The 21,631-nt window shown below is 42.5% G+C and overlaps 1 protein-coding gene across 10 annotated transcripts in view; it reads left to right on the plus strand.

Moving 5' to 3' along the window:
* Positions 1-21,631, plus strand: part of DIP2A (disco interacting protein 2 homolog A) — a 200,231-nt gene that overhangs the window by 126,307 nt on the left and 52,293 nt on the right. For all 10 annotated transcript variants that reach the window (XR_010591670.1, XR_010591669.1, XM_065562263.1 and 7 more), the window contains 9 exons: positions 2,454-2,545; positions 4,253-4,363; positions 6,533-6,656; positions 6,976-7,085; positions 8,152-8,254; positions 11,243-11,307; positions 12,827-12,920; positions 18,681-18,800; positions 20,238-20,352. Coding sequence is in view for 8 of the 10 variants with exons in the window: in XM_065562263.1 (XP_065418335.1) it covers positions 2,454-2,545; positions 4,253-4,363; positions 6,533-6,656; positions 6,976-7,085; positions 8,152-8,254; positions 11,243-11,307; positions 12,827-12,920; positions 18,681-18,800; positions 20,238-20,352 (934 nt within the window). In the remaining 2 variants the exon portion in view is untranslated. The remainder of the gene's footprint in view (positions 1-2,453; positions 2,546-4,252; positions 4,364-6,532; positions 6,657-6,975; positions 7,086-8,151; positions 8,255-11,242; positions 11,308-12,826; positions 12,921-18,680; positions 18,801-20,237; positions 20,353-21,631) is intronic.

The following is a 21,631-nucleotide window of genomic DNA, read 5'->3' on the forward strand; positions in this document are numbered from 1 at the left end:
AGTATGATATCATGGTATTCAGGACAGCCAGTCTCTTTATGTACTTTTGTATGTTTAATGTTGAAATAATAGTGGAGCAAAGACCTCGTACCATTCTTAATTAGAGAGCGGGTTAAATGAAGGTGTTATTCATAAGATAAGTTTCAGAGTAGCAGCCGTGTTAGTCTGTATCCGCAAAAAGAAGAACAGGAGGACTTGTGGCACCTTAGAGACTAACAAATTTATTAGAGCATAAGCTTTCGTGGACTATAGCCCACTTCTTCGGATGCCACAAGTCCTCCTGTTCTTCTTTTTATTCATAAGATAATTTATCATTTGATGTATGTTTGTTATATACTAGTATACAATTATTGTAGTCCTGAATATGCTTTTATTAATAATGCAAATCTATAGCTGTCAAAATATTCAGTAAAATGTCATTTTAAAACCAGACTTTTATTTCTGGTAGCTGAATTCAAATACTGTCTATGATGTAAATGTTCTAATTACTCTAAAATCAGGAATGTTTAATTATTGCTTTTTAAAGTACTAGTCGTACATTAAAAACTTTCCTAATGTTCCTTTTGCACATAAGCCTTGCAACCTTTACCCCTACGAAGTTGTGATAGTAAATGGGGGAAAAGGTGACCAACAAAGCTTCTTTAAAGGCAGATTATCAGCTGGAAATCAGAAGAGCCAGCACCTTGCCACCAGCCACCTCTCTGCAAATGACCAGCAATTGTTCCAGAGAACACAGCTCGGGAGCCACTGTAATAGAGTACTTTTTAAAGATGCATTTTAACAGACCTAACGCTGACTTTATTTTACCTGGTTTTAAGCATGAAGTGAGTAAAAGCAGAATTTGGTAAAACCAATAAGCTATGTAGAGAAAACAGTGATAACCTATAGAAAAATTTAGCCTAAATGAAACAGGTGCACAACTAGCTGGAAAACCATACCCAGAGAGTAACTACAGAGAGGATCAGTGGTTCACAATCAAGCTGGAAGGGTATGTTAAGTGGGGTCCCCACAAAGATCTGTCTGTTCAATATCTTCATAAATGATTTGGATAATGGCGGAGAGAGTACACTTATAAAGTTTGCAGACAATACCAAGCAGGGAGGGTTTGCAAGTGCTTTGGAGGACAGGATTAGAATTCAAAATGATCTTGACAGACTGGAAAAGTGCTCTGAATTAAATACGATGAAATTCAGTGAGCACAAATGCAAAGTACTCCACTTAGGCAGAAATAATCAATTGCACAAATATGGGATGGGAAATGACTGTCTAGGATGGAGTATTTCAGAAAAGAATCTGGGCTTATAGTGGATCACAAACTAAATATGGGTAAACAATGTAACACTGTTGCACAAAAAGCAAAAAGGCAAACATCTTTTTGAGATGTATTGGCAGGAGTATTGTAAGCAAGACATGAGAAGTAGTTCTTCCGCTCTGCTCTGCACTGATGAGGCCTCAGCTAGCGTATTGTGTCCAGTTTTGGGCACCACACTTCAGGAAAGATGTGGGCAAATTGGAGAAAGTCCAGAGGAGAACAAAAAAAAATGATTAAAGGTCTAGAAAACATGCCCTATCAGGGAAGATTGGGAAAAAAACTGGGTTTGTTTAGTCTGGAGAAGAAAAGACTGAGAGGGGACACAAGTCTTCAAGTATGTAAAAGGTTGTTACAAAGAGGATGGTGGTACGTTGTTCTCCTTAACCCATGAAGACAAGACAAGAAGCAATGGGCTTAAATTGCAGCAAGGGAGATTTAGTTAGACATTAGGAAAAACTTCCTAACTGTAGGGTAGGTCAGCACTGGAACAGTTTACCTAGAGAGGTTGTGGAGTAGCTGTCAGTGGTGGTTTTGAAGAACAGGTTAGACCAAACACCTGTCAGGGATGGTTAGATAATACTTAGTCCTGTCTCAGTTCAGAAGACTGGACTACATGACCTCGAGAGGTCGCTTCCAGTCCTATATTTCTGTGATTCATTTAGTAGGTTACCATCAAAGGGTCATTTTGAGAAATTGCCATTTGTATGCATTGTCAGCAGAGAGGAAGGTTGACAAGGTGCTGCCAGATATTTTAATACTCCAAGCAAAGGTTCTTAGGCTAATTTAGTTGTTAAATCACAATTTGCTGAACGGCAGTTCTCTTAAGTAGAAGTGATGGAAGCCATAGACTCTGCCCCTCTTAGCTCAGTGAATTAATTACTCAGTCATTTTTTATGCATAATGGTGTTTGCACAATAAGACCAGCAGTGACTCTATTGTGGATAATTTAAGAGCTTTGAGACACCTTAAAAACACCTAATTTTTCAGAAGGAGCTTGGTGTTTGCTTTCTAAAAATCAGGCCCCTCCATGGTGTCCCCAGTTGGGCACCCAGAATCACTGGTCAGTGTTTTAAAGTGTAGCCTGTTGCTTTTTTATTCTTAAGGTTTTATGCATTTTCTTATATCTGTGCTCTAATTCTAGGCAAACTGTGGAGCCGGAGTTTGAAGTTAGCATATACACTTCTTAACAAACTAACCAGTAAGAATGAACCACTGCTCAAACCTGGACACAGGGTAAGTTACTACTGGCCTTGCTTTGGAATAAGACTGGAATAATGTTTAAATCTAGACTAAAAGAAGCTGTGCGTTTTGGAACTGAAGTTCTATTGGGAATTTTGCCTGTATTATTTTATTGATATGATGCCCAAGAGTTTGCTGGATGCTGTACTATCAAGTAATAAGACAGGTCCCTGTAACAAAGAGCTTGCAATCTAAACAGATAGCACGAAGCTGGTGTTACCATATGGGAGGGTGGCATGGCTGGGGGTGGGCAGGTGGGGTGGTCACACAAGGCTTAGAAGTTGAAGGACCTTGCTAGTCCTACTCTTTCCCTCTGCCCTCCTGCATACTGCTACCCGCCAGCCTGTGCTTCCCAGAGGCCATGGGCCTGTTGCTCCCACTTGGAACCCCACAGGGAGCTTAGTGCTCCATGTCCGCTCCCCTCTGTCATGGGGGTGGGGTCCTGCTTGGTCAGGCCAGGTCTCCACATTCCCACCGTGCTGGTATTTCTCCCTGGCTCTGCCTCCTGTCTGAGCCTCATGGAAGAAAAGCAGGTCTTCTGGAGAACCCTGAATGAGAGTGAGAGGAGGTTTGTTTGCCGTTCCCTTTCTTGCCCCAGAATTCATGAACACCACATACACACAGCTGTACACTGAACAACACTATTGAAATGGTGGGTTATTGCAACAGGGTTTTTGAGTCTTACCTTTGGAATCCTTGTGGTAGGTATGTTGTTAAATGAAGCAATTAGCTCTTATTAAAATGCTTATTTCAGAATATATGCTTCATTTGTACTGAGGTAGCTTGGTAATTCAGACATGGAGCTGGTGTGGTTAACTCTATTAGACAGCTCTTCAGAAGGACTAATCAGGGACAGTATGTGCTGATGCTTCAGTCCCGTAACGTACAGTTTTTCGGATGCCCAAGCCTTTTCACAGTAGACTTTACACTTGACCCTATTGTACCTGGAGTGTGAATTCTTAGCACAGACAAAAAGTCAAGTCCTGAAGCTACTGGCCTTGATACTAGCAATGTGAAATCCATGTACCTGATGAGGTCATTTTCATTATCCCAAACCTCACTATTACGTTTAATTGGCTAATAAATGTAAGGTAGGGCAATATTTCCCCCAAAGTAAGCAGCTGTCTTCATTCCATTTTATATATTTTTCCCTTCAGCAAGCATAGAATTCATAATGAATCACAGTAAGCAAAAGGCCAATGTCAGTACAGTCTCTTGCATGTGCTGTGTACAAATTGCTGTATCCTTGGTAAGATAGTAAAGATTGTGAACAAAATTATGGATGAGTTGGGCAGTCAGAAATGGCTTTTGTCTGAAAAAAGCCTTGTAACGTCAGTTTAATTATTGGTAAATGCAATATTATATTTAGCATTTCTGGAAAAAAAATCTGATGGAAGGAACCGTCTTTATAAGGGTTTTGTATAAACAAACTGCATAAAAGTGACCTGCTCTGTGGAATCCTTGGATTCAGTAAGATTGTATTGATTATATAATGTATTCGCAAGCAGGGAGATTAGTTTGCTTCATCCAGTGAATGAAGCTTGTATACCTTCCTAAACAATGATAAATGTGCGTGCTATGGTGATTACCATTGTTTAAATGTCTCCAGTTCTTGTTATGATCCTGAACAATATGTGGGAAATATATTTTCAAAAAGACACTCTAAAAATCTTTTACCGGCTTTGCTCAATCTTGTTATAGGTGGCTCTCGTATTTCCTAACAGTGATCCTGTGATGTTTATGGTGGCATTTTATGGGTGCCTCCTGGCAGACCTGGTTCCTGTGCCAATAGAAGTACCACTAACAAGAAAGGTAACCCAGTGTGTCAGCCACATTAGGTGATGAAAATAATCAGTTTTACAAGAGAATATGGGGGTTCTACAGTGTTGCTTTGAGGTACAGAGTGCCACAACTAGGCAGAATAATAAGTGGGGTTTTTTGTAGTTAAGGGGATGTGGATGGATAATTTTTTTTTATGGCTTCAAGAGTAGAGGGATGTTATAAATCCAAACAGCAGTAAAACTGAAGTGTCTGTCTGCAGAAGAAAGCAGCACAGTGCATGAGCTGAATTGATGGTTGTACTTTTTTATAAATGTTAGATTTTAGTGCTAATGCTAATGTTTGTGGAGCAAAGTTTAATACCTAAACTGGGAAAACCTGTGAAGTGAATAATTGAACTGCCCCTTTAGTGTATATATGTGCTTGTAGAGATGTTCATGAATTTTTCAAACTTCTTTAATATTGAATGTTCTGATGGCAGTGTTAGTCAACACTATTAACTGAATCTCTAAATATACCTATATTTAAACCTAACTAGCTTCAGAACTGAGCTTGATAAGTTGATGGAGGGGATGGTGTGATGGGACTGCTTGCAATGGCATGTGGCTGATCTGTGACTGCTAGTCGGAAATATCTCCAGTGGCCCATGATGGGACACGAGATGTGGAGGACTCTGAGTGACTATAGAGAATTCTTTCCCAGGGGTCTGGCTGCTGGGTCTTGCCCTCATGCTCAGGGTCTATCTGATGGCCATAGTTGGGGTTGGGAAGGAATTTCCCCCCGCGTCAGATTGGCAGAGACCCTGGGGGTTTTTCACCTTCCTCTGCAGCATGGGGCACGGGTCAATTGCAGGTTTAAGCTAGTGTAAATGGTGGATTCTCTGTAACTTGAATCTTTTAATCATGATTTGAGGACTCAGCCAGAGGTTCGGGGTCTGTTACAGGAGTGGGTGGGCGAGGCTCTGTCGCCTACGATGTGCAGGAGCTCAGACTAGATGATCACATCTAGATGACAAGTCCCTTCTGGCCTTAAAGTCTATGAGTTTTTAAAAAAATATTTTAAGATTTTTACATGGTATGGAAGATTTTACTGTTTTGGTCCAATGCTTTATCATACAGTGGAAACTCTTGGATTTTCAATTTATTTCCCATTCCTGTTAATTCTCTCAATTAAAATAAATCTAGGTCTAAACTATCTGTATTAACATCTTATTCAGTATAAAAGTTTACAGCACATTTCTGTCATATTAACATTGTTTGTATTATATTAGCTTTAACCTTTTAGATTTTTGGTCTGTGACTCAGTTTTACCCTGAGGATTTAATGAAGCAGATTTCCTAATCTGAGCTGTAAGGCAAACGGGGTCAGTTAATATCAAAGATTTCTTGCCCAGATGAATATGTCAGCTCAGGACTATGAAAAATAGACTCTTCCCTATTAACGTTGACCTGATCCTGTAGAAACTTGTATGTCATGTTTAACACTATAGGGTAGCATTGGCCTAGTTCTGTAAATGTATTTAGTCTTATTCGTAGCTCCATGATACTGCCTGTCTGTCCATTCCATAAGTATGCATTTCTGTGCCTTGCTTGTCCTACAGAAGTGCCCCCTTCTTTGTGACTAGAGGTTGTTTTGACTCCCTCTGCCCTATGAGCCATCGTTGGATGTCATCAGCAATATGTTAAAAGCTCTGTACTTTGTAAATATAACATGTTAAAATGTTACTTGTCATAGCTCTAAGTACTGTGGTTAAAAATAGGCTGTTTGGAGAAAGGCATTTCTGCCTTTTATAGAGGCTATATTTTCAGCTCTGGAGCAATATAGAACAGCAGTTGATACATGTAGGCAGACTAAAGTTTTCCTGGATTTAGGAACTTACATTTATTTAAAAATGAGAAAGAAACACTTCTGTTGTGGTGAATTACACATCTCTGAGTTACCCACAACAGAGAGGTGCATCCAAATGAATGGGAGTCACAGGAGATCAAGGATTCGGCTAGGCACTCTCATGCTGCAGTAACGGGCACCAGACAACAGGAGACATTTCAAATGACTAACTGTGTGAAGGCTAAGAACTGTGGTATTTGGAAACACATGATTATTCACATGTAACTTCTTAATGTGTTCTAAACATGGCAGAATTGCAGAAGACTCTGAGCTTTTCCATTTGCATCTTTACAATAACATCATGGTTTTTCGATAGGATGCTGGCAGCCAACAGATTGGATTTCTCTTGGGCAGTTGTGGAGTAACGTTAGCTTTGACAACAGATGTTTGTCAAAAAGGCCTTCCGAAAGCTCAAACTGGGGAGGTAGTTACATTCAAAGGTACATTTTTTTTGTTATCCATTATTTTTCTGCAGAGCAAAGAACATAGATATGAATGCTACTGTACAATTACTAGTTGGATTGTGATTACACATTTCTAACTGCATATGAAGGAAGAACTACCAAGGAATCTGAAAACTCTCTGCCTCTTGTCAAAAGAGTGCTTTGATCAAGCTGTTAATGACTTTCATTCCACATTTGCCCCAGCAGCATGATTCTGGCATTTTTGCTTAGCTAGTTGTTGCTGTCCCAGAATATTGAAAAACAAAATATTTCTTTGGAAGCGTTTTAATAATTTTCGTCTTGTTTTTAATTTAAGGTTGGCCACGTCTTGTTTGGTTTGTGATTGATGGAAAACATCTCGCAAAGCCAGCCAAGGACTGGCATCCTCAAGTACGGGATGCCAGTGCTGATATCGCTTATATTGAGGTAAACAAATGTAATATGCTGAGCATATCTGACACATGGGTTCCATCATTGATTTCCACACCTGTACTGAATGTATCCATTCTCTTGCTCTCCCGCTGTCCTTACTGAAAACAATCAGAATGTATATGATTATCTCGCCATGTGATTGGACGTATTATTTTAGTTATCCCGTGGCTTGTTCCTTTGGGTAAAATTTTCAAAAGTGCCTAAGTGACTTTTATTCTTCCAATGAGACGTAGGCTCCTAAGTCACCTAGACAATTTGAAATTTTTACCGTGTCTATATCCTGGTTGTGTGTCTCACATTTACATGGTAAGTTTTCAGTGCATGGACCATGACTCTTAATCTCTGTAAGGTGTCATGAAAAGTTATGGTGCTATAGAAATATACATAAATATTATTTTCCCCCTGAAAGTAAGTGCAGTACTTTTCCCCACACCTTGTTTCCATATAATTAATGGCGTCAGACTGTCACCTGTAATGTTGTGCTCTCCTTTTACTCAGTCACCTAGCTTAGAATCTTTTTGCTTTTGTTTTTACAGCAGCAGCTCTCCCCACCCACTTACGCTCATCTTTGCTTTTGAGGCTTTCACCCAGCCTTTCATTCTGAGCTCCCATATTTTCACTTTTAAATTCCCGTACCGGGTTGGAAGTGTAAACTTTGCAGTGTAGAGAACTTAACCGTCTTCCCTCCAAGATTCCTCTGACGTACTCAAGGATAGTGTCAGATGCACCCTCGATATTTATTTGTGTTATGGTAGCACCCGTTGTGCTGGGCACTGTACAAATACATAGTCAGAAGTAAAGAGGTTACCGCCCCAAAGATTTTACAATGTACATAGACAAGTAACAAAGAGAGGGGAACAGGATACAACATCTGCAAAGTGACAGGGTATTCCATTTTTGGGGTCCCTGAGACAAGTAATTTACAAATGGTAAGGGACAGGGAAACCATCAAAATAAGTACAGTTTAACATACTGTACACACACAAAGACACCCCCTCAAATTAATCGTTGTTGGCTAACTTTAATTATTAAACTAACCTTGTAAATTTTCTCTTTTCAGTATAAGACAAGTAAAGAGGGCAGCACAATGGGCATTACTGTATCTCATGCTTCCATGCTGGCACATTGTCATGCATTGACCCAGGCATGCGGTTACTCAGAAGGTACGTTCCGTAGAGGTCCTTCAAAAATAATACATATTGAGATTTACATTAAGCAGAACGTACTGTATCTTACGTTGGGAAAGCATTTTTAGTGTCCTATCTCCAGGCTTATAGTGGCATTTGTCATTGTTGAAGGAAAGTGCTGTTTACTTGCTTGTAATTGACATGAAATATGAAGAAAAATAAGGAGCCACTTGTAACTTCATCCACAGCATGTATTAAGTAGCTCTAATCTGAGACCCGTTAGCCTGCTCAGTTGCTTGTATGTGTCCGTCTCATACCATTTAATTCCACACTGTTGACGAAAAAAGAGTCTTATATGGCCTTCTGTGTAAGTATTAGCAATATATTAATTAAAACACAAGTTGAAATAAATAGAACTAATATTTGATTTCTTGGACAATCCAAGTAAATCTTGCAACTCTGAAAGGGTTAATCAGCAATAATTTTTTCTGATCAGACTGAAGGCTTCACAACAGTGGAAAGATCAATATCTTTATTGTATTAAGAATATGTGGCCTGTTTTTTTCTGTACAGCCGACAGTAGTATGCTCCTAATGTGAATGTACTGTTGGAGTAATTGAATGTGCAGAAAATCACCCCCTAAAAGAACAACCAATACAGGGGGTTTAACTGGTCATATTTACATGGTAGATTTTTGCCAGCAGTTTCCAATTTTTGATCAGTCTTTAAGCAAAATGATGAATACATGTGTGTCCACATCAACTGGTAAAAAAAAAAAAAGTTTTGTTTTCGTATAAGACTTGCATACATTTATTAAACGTAGCCATTATTATTGGCAATCAGCTTTCCTCCTGCTGAAAGTGTGCTTGCTTTACCCTTTTGTATCTTTAAGCCAAAATATGTGAAGTGTACGTAACTAGCAGCTAATAGCGTTCTCAATTTGAAAGTAAACATAGCAATCACTGCTCAGAATTGCAAAAAAAATTCCAAATTTTAAAATACACCAGTAAACTATGTCCTGTATTGAAGCTGTTGTCACAAGTTTAGTATCCAAATTTTTAATTCAATGTTTATCCAAACAGCAATCTAGTGTCAACATGATGCTTTTAAATTTTCAGAAGAATGTTTGCCTTGAATGAATTAAATCAAGGTTTAAAACAATCCATGTTCACTATGCCAGTCATGTTTTTCTGTTAAAAAGGAATTCACAGAATCTTCAATGACTGCCTTTTTAAAAAAGTACCAAGAATGACTCTTAATTACCAGTACGTATCTGTTACCAGTTGGAGACTATTAATAGCAGAGTCCCAATTCCCAACCTGCACTTTTGACTTCATGCTCTCTTTTCTCTAGACTAAACTTGTTAAAACCACTTAATCTGTTTTTAAATTTTACCTCCTAATCCTTCTGTCATCTTTGTCACCCTTATTTGGGTTCCCTCCAGTTTCAATGTCATTTTGGCTCAATCTTCCAAGGTGCTGAGCATTCTGGCCCAATTCCAGCAAAACTGTATACCCCCAAGCTTGCCCCCACTTGCCCCATCATCCTCTCCTCACTCCTCTGCGGTCAAGCAAGTCAGACTGCTTTCTCCTTCTCCACACTGCCCAGGGACCAACACAGCACTGGGGGCATTGAGAGGACAAGAGAGACAGTCTCCTTGCTCTCTGCTCTAGGCCTGGCACCCGGGGGGGAATAACTGCAGGAAGATTCGCTGGTTCAGCATGCTCAGTCCAGGCAGCACACAGGAGCTGTGTGGGGTTGCAGCATGATCATTGCGAATGGCATTGTCAGAAAATAATGCTGCCAGCCTCTCTCAAACCTCCATTGAGCATGTGCAAACTGATTTTCACTTGTAACTTAGCCAAATTTGGGTGAACTTTCTCAGGACACTAAACCATCCATCTCTGACAGCAGGGCAATCCTAATGCCAAATTCCAAGGCCCTGCTCCGAAACATGGAGGGTGCTAGAGTTTCTCAGTGAGACAAACGTTAAAATGAAGAAAGAAAACTAACATGGACAAGACAACATTTTTCTCTTATCTCATTCTTTGAAACAGTTAAACTTTTTTAGCTGAAACTTAAAATATATATACATATATTCAACCTGAGATAGAAACCGGCATGGGAAATTTCAGCTCAAACTATTAAAGATTAGCAAAGTTGTAAGCAATCAAAAATAAGGTGTTATAATTGAAAGTGCCAGGTGCCGGGCAACCTTAACAATAGGCATCACTGCTAGTGTCATCGGTAACAAATGATAACACAAGGAAAATTGTAACAAGTAACTTAAAATGCTGCAGGCCTTAGCAGACTGTGTACACATAATAGGAGCATGGTAATATGATGTTGGCTTATTCCTTTTCTGAAAGTCTTACAAATTTCACAGCTCCTTTGGGTAGGGTTACCATACGTCCGGATTTTCCCGGACATGTCCGGCTTTTTGGGCTCCAAATCCCCGTCCGGGGGGAAATGCCAAAAAGCCGGACATGTCCGGGAAAATCGGGACATGCGGTGCCGGGCTGGGGGCTTGGGGGACGGGCCGGCGGTGCGGTGCCGGGGGACGGGCTGGGGACCGGCGGTGCCGGGGGTGCTCGGCCGGGGGCCCGGGGGCCAGCCGTGCCGGGGGTGCTCGGCCGGGGGGGCCGGGGACCGGCAGTGCTGGGCGGGCCGGGGGTGCTCGGCCGGGCCCGGGGCCGGCACCCCAGGGCCCGAGCCGACCCAGGCTGGAAACGCCGGGGGGGCCAGCCTGGGCCGCGCCTCCTCCCCCCACACCCTCCCTTACCTGCTTCAGGTTTCCCGCGACTCAAATGTTCGCGGGAAGCAGGGGAGGGGGCGGAGACTTTGGGGAGGGGGCAGAGTTGGGGGGGGCGGGGCGGGGGCGGGGCCCCGTGGAGTGTCCTCCTTTCGGAGGCACTAAATATGGTAACCCTACCTTTGGGAGATACACCATGCTTCTCAAATGTTCTAAAGTTTTGGTAGCTGTGGTGTTCAGCAAATGTAACCCATGTCTTCATCCACTTTCAGCTGAAACATTAACAAATGTGCTGGATTTCAAAAGGGATGCTGGTCTGTGGCACGGAGTTTTAACAGTGAGTGTTTGAGTACATTCAGTAACGAAGAATTGTATTATTTGTATTATCATAGTGTCTCAGTGCCCAGTCATGGATCAGGGTCCCGTTGTGCTAGGTGTTGTACATAAAACAGGAGAAAAAGACCATTCCTGTCCCAAAGAGCTTACAATCTAAATGTCAGGCAAGAGACAGCAGATGGATAGACACAGACAGGCGAGTACAAGGAGACAGGGAGACAATATTGGGGAGCGTGACAGTCAGTGGTCTCCGCACACCAGCAGCTTAGCTGCTGTCAGTTTTTTCGTAGCCCTCACAGTAAAGGAGAGTTTTGAAGAGCATTTTGAAGGTGAATAGGCTAGTTTTGTGGATAGTTACAGGGAGCTTCCCTAAGCATGAGGGGCAGCATGGGAGAAAGCATGATGGTGCCTGTTTGAACATATAACATCCTGGACTGTGTAGGAATGAGAGCTGACTTGTTGATACTGAGTGAGATGATAGGGTGGGGATTGGTCGTGAAGGGCCTTGAAAGTGCAGACAAGAAGCTTATGTTTGACATGATAGAGAAGAGGGAGACAGTGAAGGGATGCAAAGAAAGAGATGACGTAGTCAAAGTGACAAGCTAGAGAAACGATCTCAACAGCATTTTGAATGGATGTGAGTGAGGCGAGATTGCATTTGTCAAGGATAGAGAGAAGGATGGTTGTAGTAACCGAGATGCAAGATGATGAGAGTTTGGACAAAAGTTTTAGCTGTGTGGATGGATTTTAAAGATATTATGCAGAAATAATCTGCATGACAGCCCTAGGTTGGATGTGAGGATCTAGAGAGATGTGTGGGTCAAAGATGGCACACAGGTTACGGGCCTGAGTGACAGGTAGAATAGTGGTGTTGTCCACGTTGACCAAGAAAGGAAATAGTGGGGAGGGCCTTGGGGGAGGAAGATTAAAGAGCTCTGTTTTAGCCATGTTGAGGTTGAGCTGATGGCGAGAAATTCACAAAGAGATGTCAGAAAGACAGTCTGAAATTTTAGTTTGGACAGGAGACCGATCTGGATTGAGAGGTAGATGTGTGAACCATCCATATAGAGATGGTAGTTGAATTTGTGTTTGCAGATGAGATTACCAGAGAAAAGGTGTAGAGAGAAGAGAAGAGGACCTAGGACAGAACCCTGTGGAATCTGGAGTGGGGGCATTGAGGAAGATCCTTCAAAGGAGACACTGAAGGAACAATTAGAGAGGTAGGAGGAGAACAAGAAGAGGACGGTCATAGAAGGCCAGGGAGGACAGGATTTCAAGAAGAGTATGTTGGAGGGTAGGGTTTCTCTGGCTATTTTGATATCCGAATGAATGAATGAACTATATCAAGGCTTCAAATAACACTTGCTGATATACATATGAAATTGTATTTGTTTAGATATATGCATTTATCCTGCTTGCATGTTGTTAGATTACACTGAACATGTGCTGCAGCTGTGATATTTTAAATGTATCCATGTATTTCATTTACTCTTTGAGACATTTGAACATTTCACTTACAGAGCGTAATGAACAGAATGCACGTTGTCAGTATACCCTATGCGTTAATGAAGGTTAATCCGCTTTCCTGGATACAGAAAGTCTGCTCATACAAAGGTAATCTGAAAGTACTTTGACTTGATCCATCCATCCCCTGATGAGCCAAAACAGACACTGTGAAGTGTGTTACTGCTGAAATGGGCCAACTAAGCAAAATTAGAGAAAAACCTAAAACTTCAGAGCTGCAAAATAACCTGTTAGTGTACAATTAGATGCGACTGCTCTCTTATCACAGCTGATTTCCTTTTGTCACTGCATCCAGCTGATGTTTGAGCCTTCTGAGCCACGGACCTCACTGATACCGCTATTATGTTTTTCTTCAGTGCTGATGTATTTCTGCTGATGCAGATGCACTGAGGAATGAAGAACAGGCCCACTCTTTTGCCTCTTCCCTCTTGGGAGGCCGTGTGTGGAAGGGAGAGGAGGTGTCAATGCCATGAGAGAGAGCATATTTCTTCAGCTCAATAGTACTCAGAATGATAGTGAATATTCACCTGCTATAAATAGACAGCCTGGAGGTACTGAGTATTCTTTTTTGAGTGATGTCCCTGGGCGTGCTCCACTTCAGGAGCTTTCAGCCAGAGACGGAGGTCAGTGAGTGCCTCTTTTTCTCTTTAAAGTTAGAATATAGTATATAATGTTAGTTCTTTAGTTCGTTTATAGGGAGTCATCAGATGTTCGGCTGCGTGTGTGTTTTCTCTCTGCGTGCCGCATTAGTTCTGGCCAGAGAGTCCGTACAGCAGGCTCCAATCATAGAAGACTAGGGTTGGAAGAGACCTCAGGAGGTCATCCAATCCAACCCCCTGCTCAAGGCAGGACCAACACAAACTAAATCATCCCAGCTGGGGCTTTGTCAAGCTGGCCTTAATAACCTCTAAAGATGGTGATTCCACCACCTCCCTAGGTAACCCGTTCCAGTGCTTCACCACCCTTCTAGTGAAATAGTGTTTCCTAATATCCAACTGAGACCTCCCCCACTGCAACTTGAGACCATTGCTCCTTGTTCTGTCATCTGCCCCCACTGAGAACAGCTTAGCTCCATCCTCTTTGGAGCCCCCCTTCAGGCAGTTGAAGGCTGCTATCAAATCCCCCCTCACTCTTCTCTTCTGCAAACTAAACAAGCCCAGTTCCCTCAGCCTCTCTTCGAAAGTCACGTGCCCCAGCCCCCTGATCATTTTCGTTGCCTTCCGCTGGACTCTCTTCAATTTGTCCACATCCTTTCTGTAGGGGGGGCCCAAAACTGGACACAATACTCCAGATATGGCCTCACCAGTACTGAATAGATGGGAATAATCACTTCCCTTGATCTGCTGGCAATACTCCTACTAATGCAGCCCAATATGCTGTTAGCCTTCTTGGCAACAAGGGCACACTGCTGACTGATATCCAGCTTCTCATCCACTGTCATCCCCAGGTCCTTTTCTGCAGAACTGCTGCTTAGCCAGTCGGTCCCCAGCCTGTAGCAGTACATGGGATTCTTCCGTCCTAAGTGCAGGACTCTGCACTTGTCCTTGTTGAACCTCATCAGATTTCTTTTGGCCCAATCCTCCAATTTGTCTAGGTCACTCTGGACCCTATCCCAACCCTCCAGCGTATCTACCTCTCCCCCCAGCTTAATGTCATCTGCAAACTTGCTGAAGGTGCAATCCGTCCCATCATCCAGATCATTAATAAAGATGTTGAACAAAACCGGCCCCAGGACTGACTCCTGGGCTACTCTGCTTGATACCGGTTTGATCAAACTGCCCAATAAGACCACCAGACTTGGTTTAGTAGCGAAGGCGCGCGGACAGATTTATTGCCAACGAAGCATTGTGCTAATTCCCCAGCTCAGTGGTTACAGGTACACTAAGACATGTATGCCCATGACAATGGACACAGCTCAGTCAGTGGCAGGACTTCCACTGCCCCCTTAGTTGGACAAAGACACATTCTCTGAGATGCATCTTTATACACCAATACAAACAAATTACGTATCACCCCTCTGACGTACTTAGGTGCCACCCTCTGATGTGGCTAATCACCACCCATTACCTTGTGCCTAATAGTTCGGTCAAAACATTTTTATCGATCATGCTGTCATCCTGACCTTATCTTTCGGATGGGTCTGTGTGTTTCTGTTATCTTTGGGGAATGTGCTGGTATCGAGGTGTTCTGGTACCACCCTTCTGGAATGTGTTTGTGTATATGTACTTAAGTCTAGCACTACTTAGAAATGTGTGTTTCTGCTACATCAGCCTTGTTCTTGCCAGATTCTGTGAGCAGGGACTACCTCTTGCTCACAACTTAACTTTGCTTTATATTAGCAAGTTTTTACCATTACTTTAGTTTAGGCCTCAGGCCTCTGATACAAGGACTTATGTCTCAGGCTCTTTTCCTACTACATAAGGTTCTTAGTATTTTATAATTGTTGGAACTCTTGGTTCTGTGTTCTTTTTTCAGAAAAAAGATCTATATCTGTATCTTTTTATTGGTTTTTTTCCCCCCTATTGTGGGGGTCAGTTTTTTTTCTTGTATCTAGAATGCTGGGTTTTAAAAGTTACCTCTCTTGTTGAGAACCAATTCCTGTCAGCGATGGGCATTCTCAGTGTGTTCATTGCTTGGGAGACTTGCATATCCCCAGCAAGTGCAAGATTTGCACTCCTTTTGAGGGAAAATCCCACAAAAACAGGAAATGAAGTATAGACTCATAATGGTGGAGCAAGCCTTCAAACTGGTTTCGGACCTGGAGAACCCCCCTGAACAGTGCCCCATCTGTATTGAGATCTTGGTCACCTAGAGCTTCCAAGGTGAAGGCAGCGTCAAGACCCCAGTCTCCAGCACTCTCCATGAGTGATGTATGTGTAACTGCTCCGTGGGTGCCGAGGGCTTCCCACTCAAAGTCGAAGGAGAAGGGGATAAGAGGAGCACAATGGAGAAAATTTTGGTCACCGAGACCTCAGGCCCCAAGAGGAGTGCTAGTGGGGTTCCAAGTACTTCAGGTAGCCTGACGCACACTCTGAGACTTCATCTGAATTCTGTGCCTCATTGGTAAAGGGCACAGTGCCAGAAACAACTATTATGGGTACCATCACAGCTCATGATAATAAGAGAGCAGTTTCACTGGAATTTGAGGTGCCCTAGGACAGTGACATCGGGAACAACCTAGGTTCCTTTACCAAGTTCTATTGTGCTCCTGGTACTGCAGGAGTTCTGGTACCTGAAGACATCACAGCACTAAATGAGCCTGAGTCTGCCCTCATTGTAACTTCTGCACATCTGTCAGTACTGAAATCTGCTGTGTCACCAACCATGTATGTTGCATTGAGACCCACCACTTCCTGACTTTTACCATTCAGGAAGTAGGGTTTTCACCTCCTGTACAATATGCGGAAGAGCATTCCGACTCAGGCTTGGAGCTTTCAGTTCAAGGCTCCAGTATACTGTTGTTCTCCTCTGCAGATGCAAGGAAGGCAGGATGCATGACCTCTAACTGCTAATACTTGGGACGACCAATGATGGTTACCTTCCCCCAGGTCTTATTGTCTTCCTCATTGGCCTTATTGGTGCTCATGGGCAACATACCGCCAGCATTTTTGAGGGGCCCCAATTCAGTCTTATAAGGAATATAGGAGATCTTATTCTCTGGTACCTTCCATCCCTCCCCTGCTTTCTGAATCCGCAAAGAAGACCTTTGAGGCGCACAAAGCGAGGATCGACAAGGACGTAACCCCCCCCCCCTTTACAAATATCCCTTCTTCATCTCCTGATGAGGCAGTAATGCCATCATTACCTGTTGACTTTCTGCAGTTCCAAGACCTGATGAAGTGGGTCGCAGACGTGCTTCGGATTCCACTGGAAGAAGTCTAGAAGTCCACCACAAGCTCCTGGACATGTATATTTCTACTTCAGCACGGGTGGCATTGCCAATTAATGAACCTATCCTTGGGCCAGCTAGCATCATCTGGCAAACTCCAGTAATGGCGCGTTCTACTAGCAAGCATGCAGTTAAAAATACTACATCCAGAAAGGGATTCTGAGTTTGTTTTCCACCACTGACCCCACATTCTGTGGATGCAGTTAATGAAAATGGGAGACTATATATTCCTAAAGCTACCGCAAATTACAAGGACCCAGGGACTTGTCTATCCTGGCACAGTAAATCGGTGCCGCTGCAATCGATGCAGCAGTGTCTATTTAGTGGGTCTGGTGAAGATGCAATAAGTCGATGGCAGAGCGCTCTCCCATCAACTTCAGTACTTCACCCTCCCGAGAGGCGGAAGGTAAGTTAGCGGGAGAGCATCTCCCACCAACATAGCGCAGTGTAGGCGCCGCGTTGGTTTGATGTAAGCTATGTCGCTCGGGGAGTGATTTTTTTTTTTTTTTTCACAACCCTGAGCAACATAACTTGCATCGACTTAAACAGCAGTGTAGGCCAGGCCCAGTAGCATTTTGGTCATAAAAGCAACTCTTCGGCAACATTACAGTTCAGGATTGTGACTCACCAGGTGCTGATATTAAAATATGATCACCTGAATTATGAGAAGTTCAGTGCTTGTATTGACCATTTACCACTGGAACACCAAGATCAGTTTAGTGCCAGAAGAAAGGGGGGTCTGCTCTTGGCAAAGATGTCTTTGCAGGCTTCACTTCATGTGGCCGACACCGCAGTAGTGACAAGATGAGCTTCCGGCGTCAGTTGTCTGGTTTCCCGTGGGAGGTACAATCGAATAGCCATGAGCTCTTTGTGGACTCCACAGATGATTTACTTAATACCCTAAAGGTCTCTAGGGCTATACTTAGATCCTTGGGGATATACATGCCTGCAAATAAAAGGAAACTCGGAGGTCTCAGTCAGTACAAAGATACCATCCTGCTCAATTTTCTACCTGTCATAGACTATCTGAACCATCTAAAAAGAAAACCATTACCTCAGCTGCTTCATCTCCACCATCAACATCTTCCAAATGCCAGTTTTGGTAGTTTGGTCAAGAGTCTGAACCACCAAATAGTCAGGATTTCTTAACTTCACTATTCCATCCCTTTTCTCAGTTTGGACTCTCTCTCTATACCAACACATGTGAGAGGCCATTACTTCTGGTTATATGATCCAGTTTGCCTCCAATCGGCCTCCCCTTCCCCATCCCTCTTTAGAGACCCCTCTCATAATCAGTTGCTGAGACAGGAGATCACATCACTCCTAAGTCTAGAGGTCATAGAACCAGTTCTACTTCAACACTATTCAAGGTATTTTCTGATACCCAAGAAAAATGAAGGTTGGAGGCCAATACTAAATCTCAGACAATTGAACAAGTAAGTCAGACATCTGGAATTCAGAATGAAGTCCCTAGCAGCTATAATTTCCTCCCTGGAGTCTGGGGACTGGTTGGTGATTTTCAACCTCAAAGATGCATAATTCCAGGTAGCAATTCATCCCTCTCACAAAAAAATTCTTCATTTTGCCACTTGAGCATGATCCCTACCAGTACAGGATTCTACCCTTTGGCTTTCTTCTGTCTCATGGGTTTTTCTTAAACATCATGATGTTTGTAGCCGCCTACCTCCGTTGTCTAGGAATAACAGTTTTTCCCTACCTCAACGACTGGCTCCTCAAAAGATGGTCTAATCAGGAAGTGTTGTTGGCAGTTCAACCAACTTCACTTTTTCACAGTTTAGTTACATGGCAAATATTTTTTTTATAGAAGTATTTCTGGATGCATGATGGGCAAGGCTTAGCTCCCTCCTAACAGGATATGTGATATGTCCAGTGTGTTCCCCACACACGTGACTATTTAAAATAATTACTTTGGTTTAATATATTTTTTTTTTTACTTTCAGCCCGTGTAGCAGTAGTAAAATCACGTGATATGCACTGGTCGCTTTTGGCTCAGCGGGATCAAAGAGATGTCAACCTCAGCTCTTTACGAATGCTGATAGTGGCAGATGGAGCTAATCCATGTAAGTATGGGGATAATAATTTATATTTCTATAGCGTCTTTCAACCCCAGGTGTCTGGAAGCATATTGCAAGTTATTTACAGTGCCTGCCGCACGGACAGTGAGCAAACCTTAGTGTGTGAGCTCAGCGGCCAGGAGAACAGCTGATAGACAGCAAAACTGAGTAGGGTGGGACAGTTCTTCACCAAGGACATTAGGGAAAAACTCGGCTCTCATAAAGAGTTCCAAGAGATCTAACATCTACAAAGACCCACCAGAAATGAAATAGCTGAAAGATCTCACAGAAATGAGATGGAAGTCAATTTATTTACCGTGGAAGGAGGAAAGGCCGAACTGATCTTGTGAGGATTAAATGTGTGGTTCCAAAGAGTTTAGATATTTCAGACCTGATGCTTAGAGCATTAGGCCATTTATTCTGTAATAAAATGTTGAAAATTGTACCCACAGAACTTTCTACAATACTGTTTTTACCATCCATTAATACTTAAACAATCACACACAACTCAGTAGTGCGTTTCTCAGTGATTGAAGCATGATGGTAGTATAAGGCCCAAGAGCAATACAGAATGACTTGAACCATCTTAGAAAGGTAACATTAACTTTGAAGTGTGCTAGCTGGAAAATTTTCCCTGCTACAATAAAATGGAATTTAAAATAAAAAAGCTCAGGGCCCATGTGTCATTTTTTCACATGGGTCTGACATATAGAGTTCTGAACACAAATGGAGCTTTTCAAAATCATGTAATGATTTTTAGAAGATGTGTATGCATCCTGGTCCCATGATATCTGCAGGAAACTTTATAAGAGGCAATTTTCAGAATTTTAATGACTGATCATTTATACCTTTACTACATCCGCTGCAGAATTCCATGATTTTTAACTTTGCCTTTGCAGGGAGAGTTTCTCCACTATGATTTCACTTTGTGAATTAGTTGTTAATCATTAAGGACCATTTTAAAGGAATTGAATGGTTGCGCTCAGCAATGCAATATCTAACTGATTTAGGAGTCTAATTCTCATTTTCAAAAGGGCTTTAGGCACTTAGGAGCCAAAATTCTGTCAACAGTCAATAGGGTTTAGGGTCCTAAGTGCCGAAAGGCCTTTTGAAAATGGGATGTAGACTCTTAAATTGGTTAGGCATTGAACTGCCGAATGCATCAATAACTAACTACCTGTGAATATCTGGGCCTGACTATGTTAGGATTTTGTGCAGCTCTGTTGCCTAAATGCTAATAGGGTATGCTGTTCTCTAAAGAATAATCTGTCAAAAGTATGACTTGATTAAATGTGGTGTGAGGACACTTGAATATTCTACAGCTAAATCACAGGTAAAAATAAATATGGAAATTCTATTAGGGCAAAATGAATTTTTTTCAGTTTTACCTCTCCTTGCAAAAATCATGCATGCTTTTCACATTTTGTGATTTATTGTATTTAGGGTCAATATCTTCCTGTGATGCATTCCTCAACGTATTTCAGTCCAGAGGTTTGAGACCAGAAGTTATCTGTCCCTGTGCCAGTTCTTCAGAGGCATTAACTGTTGCTATTCGCAGGTATTATATTTAGTGAGAATTTAACTAAATACATTTTGCCTAGTTTAAAAATGTGTGCTCTTAAATAAATTAATTAATTAATGGAGATATCCTATCTCCTAGAATTGGAAGGGACCTTGAAAGGTAATCGAGTCCAGCCCCCTGCCTTCACTAGCAGGACCAAGTACTGATTTTGCCCCAGATCCCTAAGTGGTCCCCTCAAAGATTGAACTCACAACCCTGGGTTTAGCAGGCCAATGCTCAAACCACTGAGCTATCCCTCCCCCCTTCTTCAAGTAGTGTCCCCGTGGGAACTCCACTTCAAGTGCTCATGCCCTTGCTCAGAGATTTGTCAGTTAGCAGTGTCTGTTCAGCCCGCACATGTGCCCTGGGCCTCCTGGTTCCAGATACCGAGGCCTTATGGGGCTGTAGTGCAAACCACTCTGTTCTTTCTCAACCGTCGCAGTTTGAGATGGAACACTAGCGTGTCTGCCTTGAGCACGCCTCAGCTTTCCTAGTATTTCAACAGTGGTTTAAATCGTTTCTGTAGTTAGGTGTTCTAGTTAGATAAGTATCAGAGGAGTAGCCGTGTTAGTCTGAATCTGTAAAAAGCAACAGAGGGTCCTGTGGCACCTTTGAGACTAACAGAAGTACTGGGAGCATAAGCTTTCGTGGGTAAGAACCTCACTTCTTCAGATGCAAGTAATGGAAATCTCCAGAGGCAGGTATATATCAGTGTGGAGATAACGAGGTTAGTTCAATCAGGGAGGGTGAGGTGCTCTGCTAGCAGTTGAGGTGTGAACACCAAGGGAGGAGAAACTGTTTCTGTAGTTGGATAGCCATTCACAGTCTTTGTTTAATCCTGATCTGATGGTGTCAAATTTGCAAATGAACTGGAGCTCAGCAGTTTCTCAAGTTAGATAAGTAGTGAGAGGATTGTTTGATTCCTCTTTCCCCTTGGGGAGACTTATTCTTTTCCTTGGCTCGCCAGGTTTCAAATGTTGCTTCTCCTGCCAAGAGGCTATCCCTGTAAACAATGGCCACTCTGAGTGTGCTCATTACTTGGGGGAGTCCCACATCTCCCAGAAGTGCAACTTTTGCCTAGCCCTCAAGTCCAGGGCAAAGAAAAGCGGAGATTAAACTCAGACTGCTAATCACAGACCAACTTCTGAGCCAAGTCAGGACACTCCCCCCGGTACATCTGTCTCTGGACAGATCCAGGGCTAAGTTGACAGAGGCTTCCCCTAAGATAGGGTAACTTTGGATGTCTCAGGGAAGGCTTCCAAAAAGAGGAGCACGG

Source organism: Chrysemys picta, chromosome 11 (genome assembly GCF_011386835.1).
Source record: "Chrysemys picta bellii isolate R12L10 chromosome 11, ASM1138683v2, whole genome shotgun sequence".
Taxonomy (NCBI): Eukaryota; Metazoa; Chordata; order Testudines; family Emydidae; genus Chrysemys; species Chrysemys picta.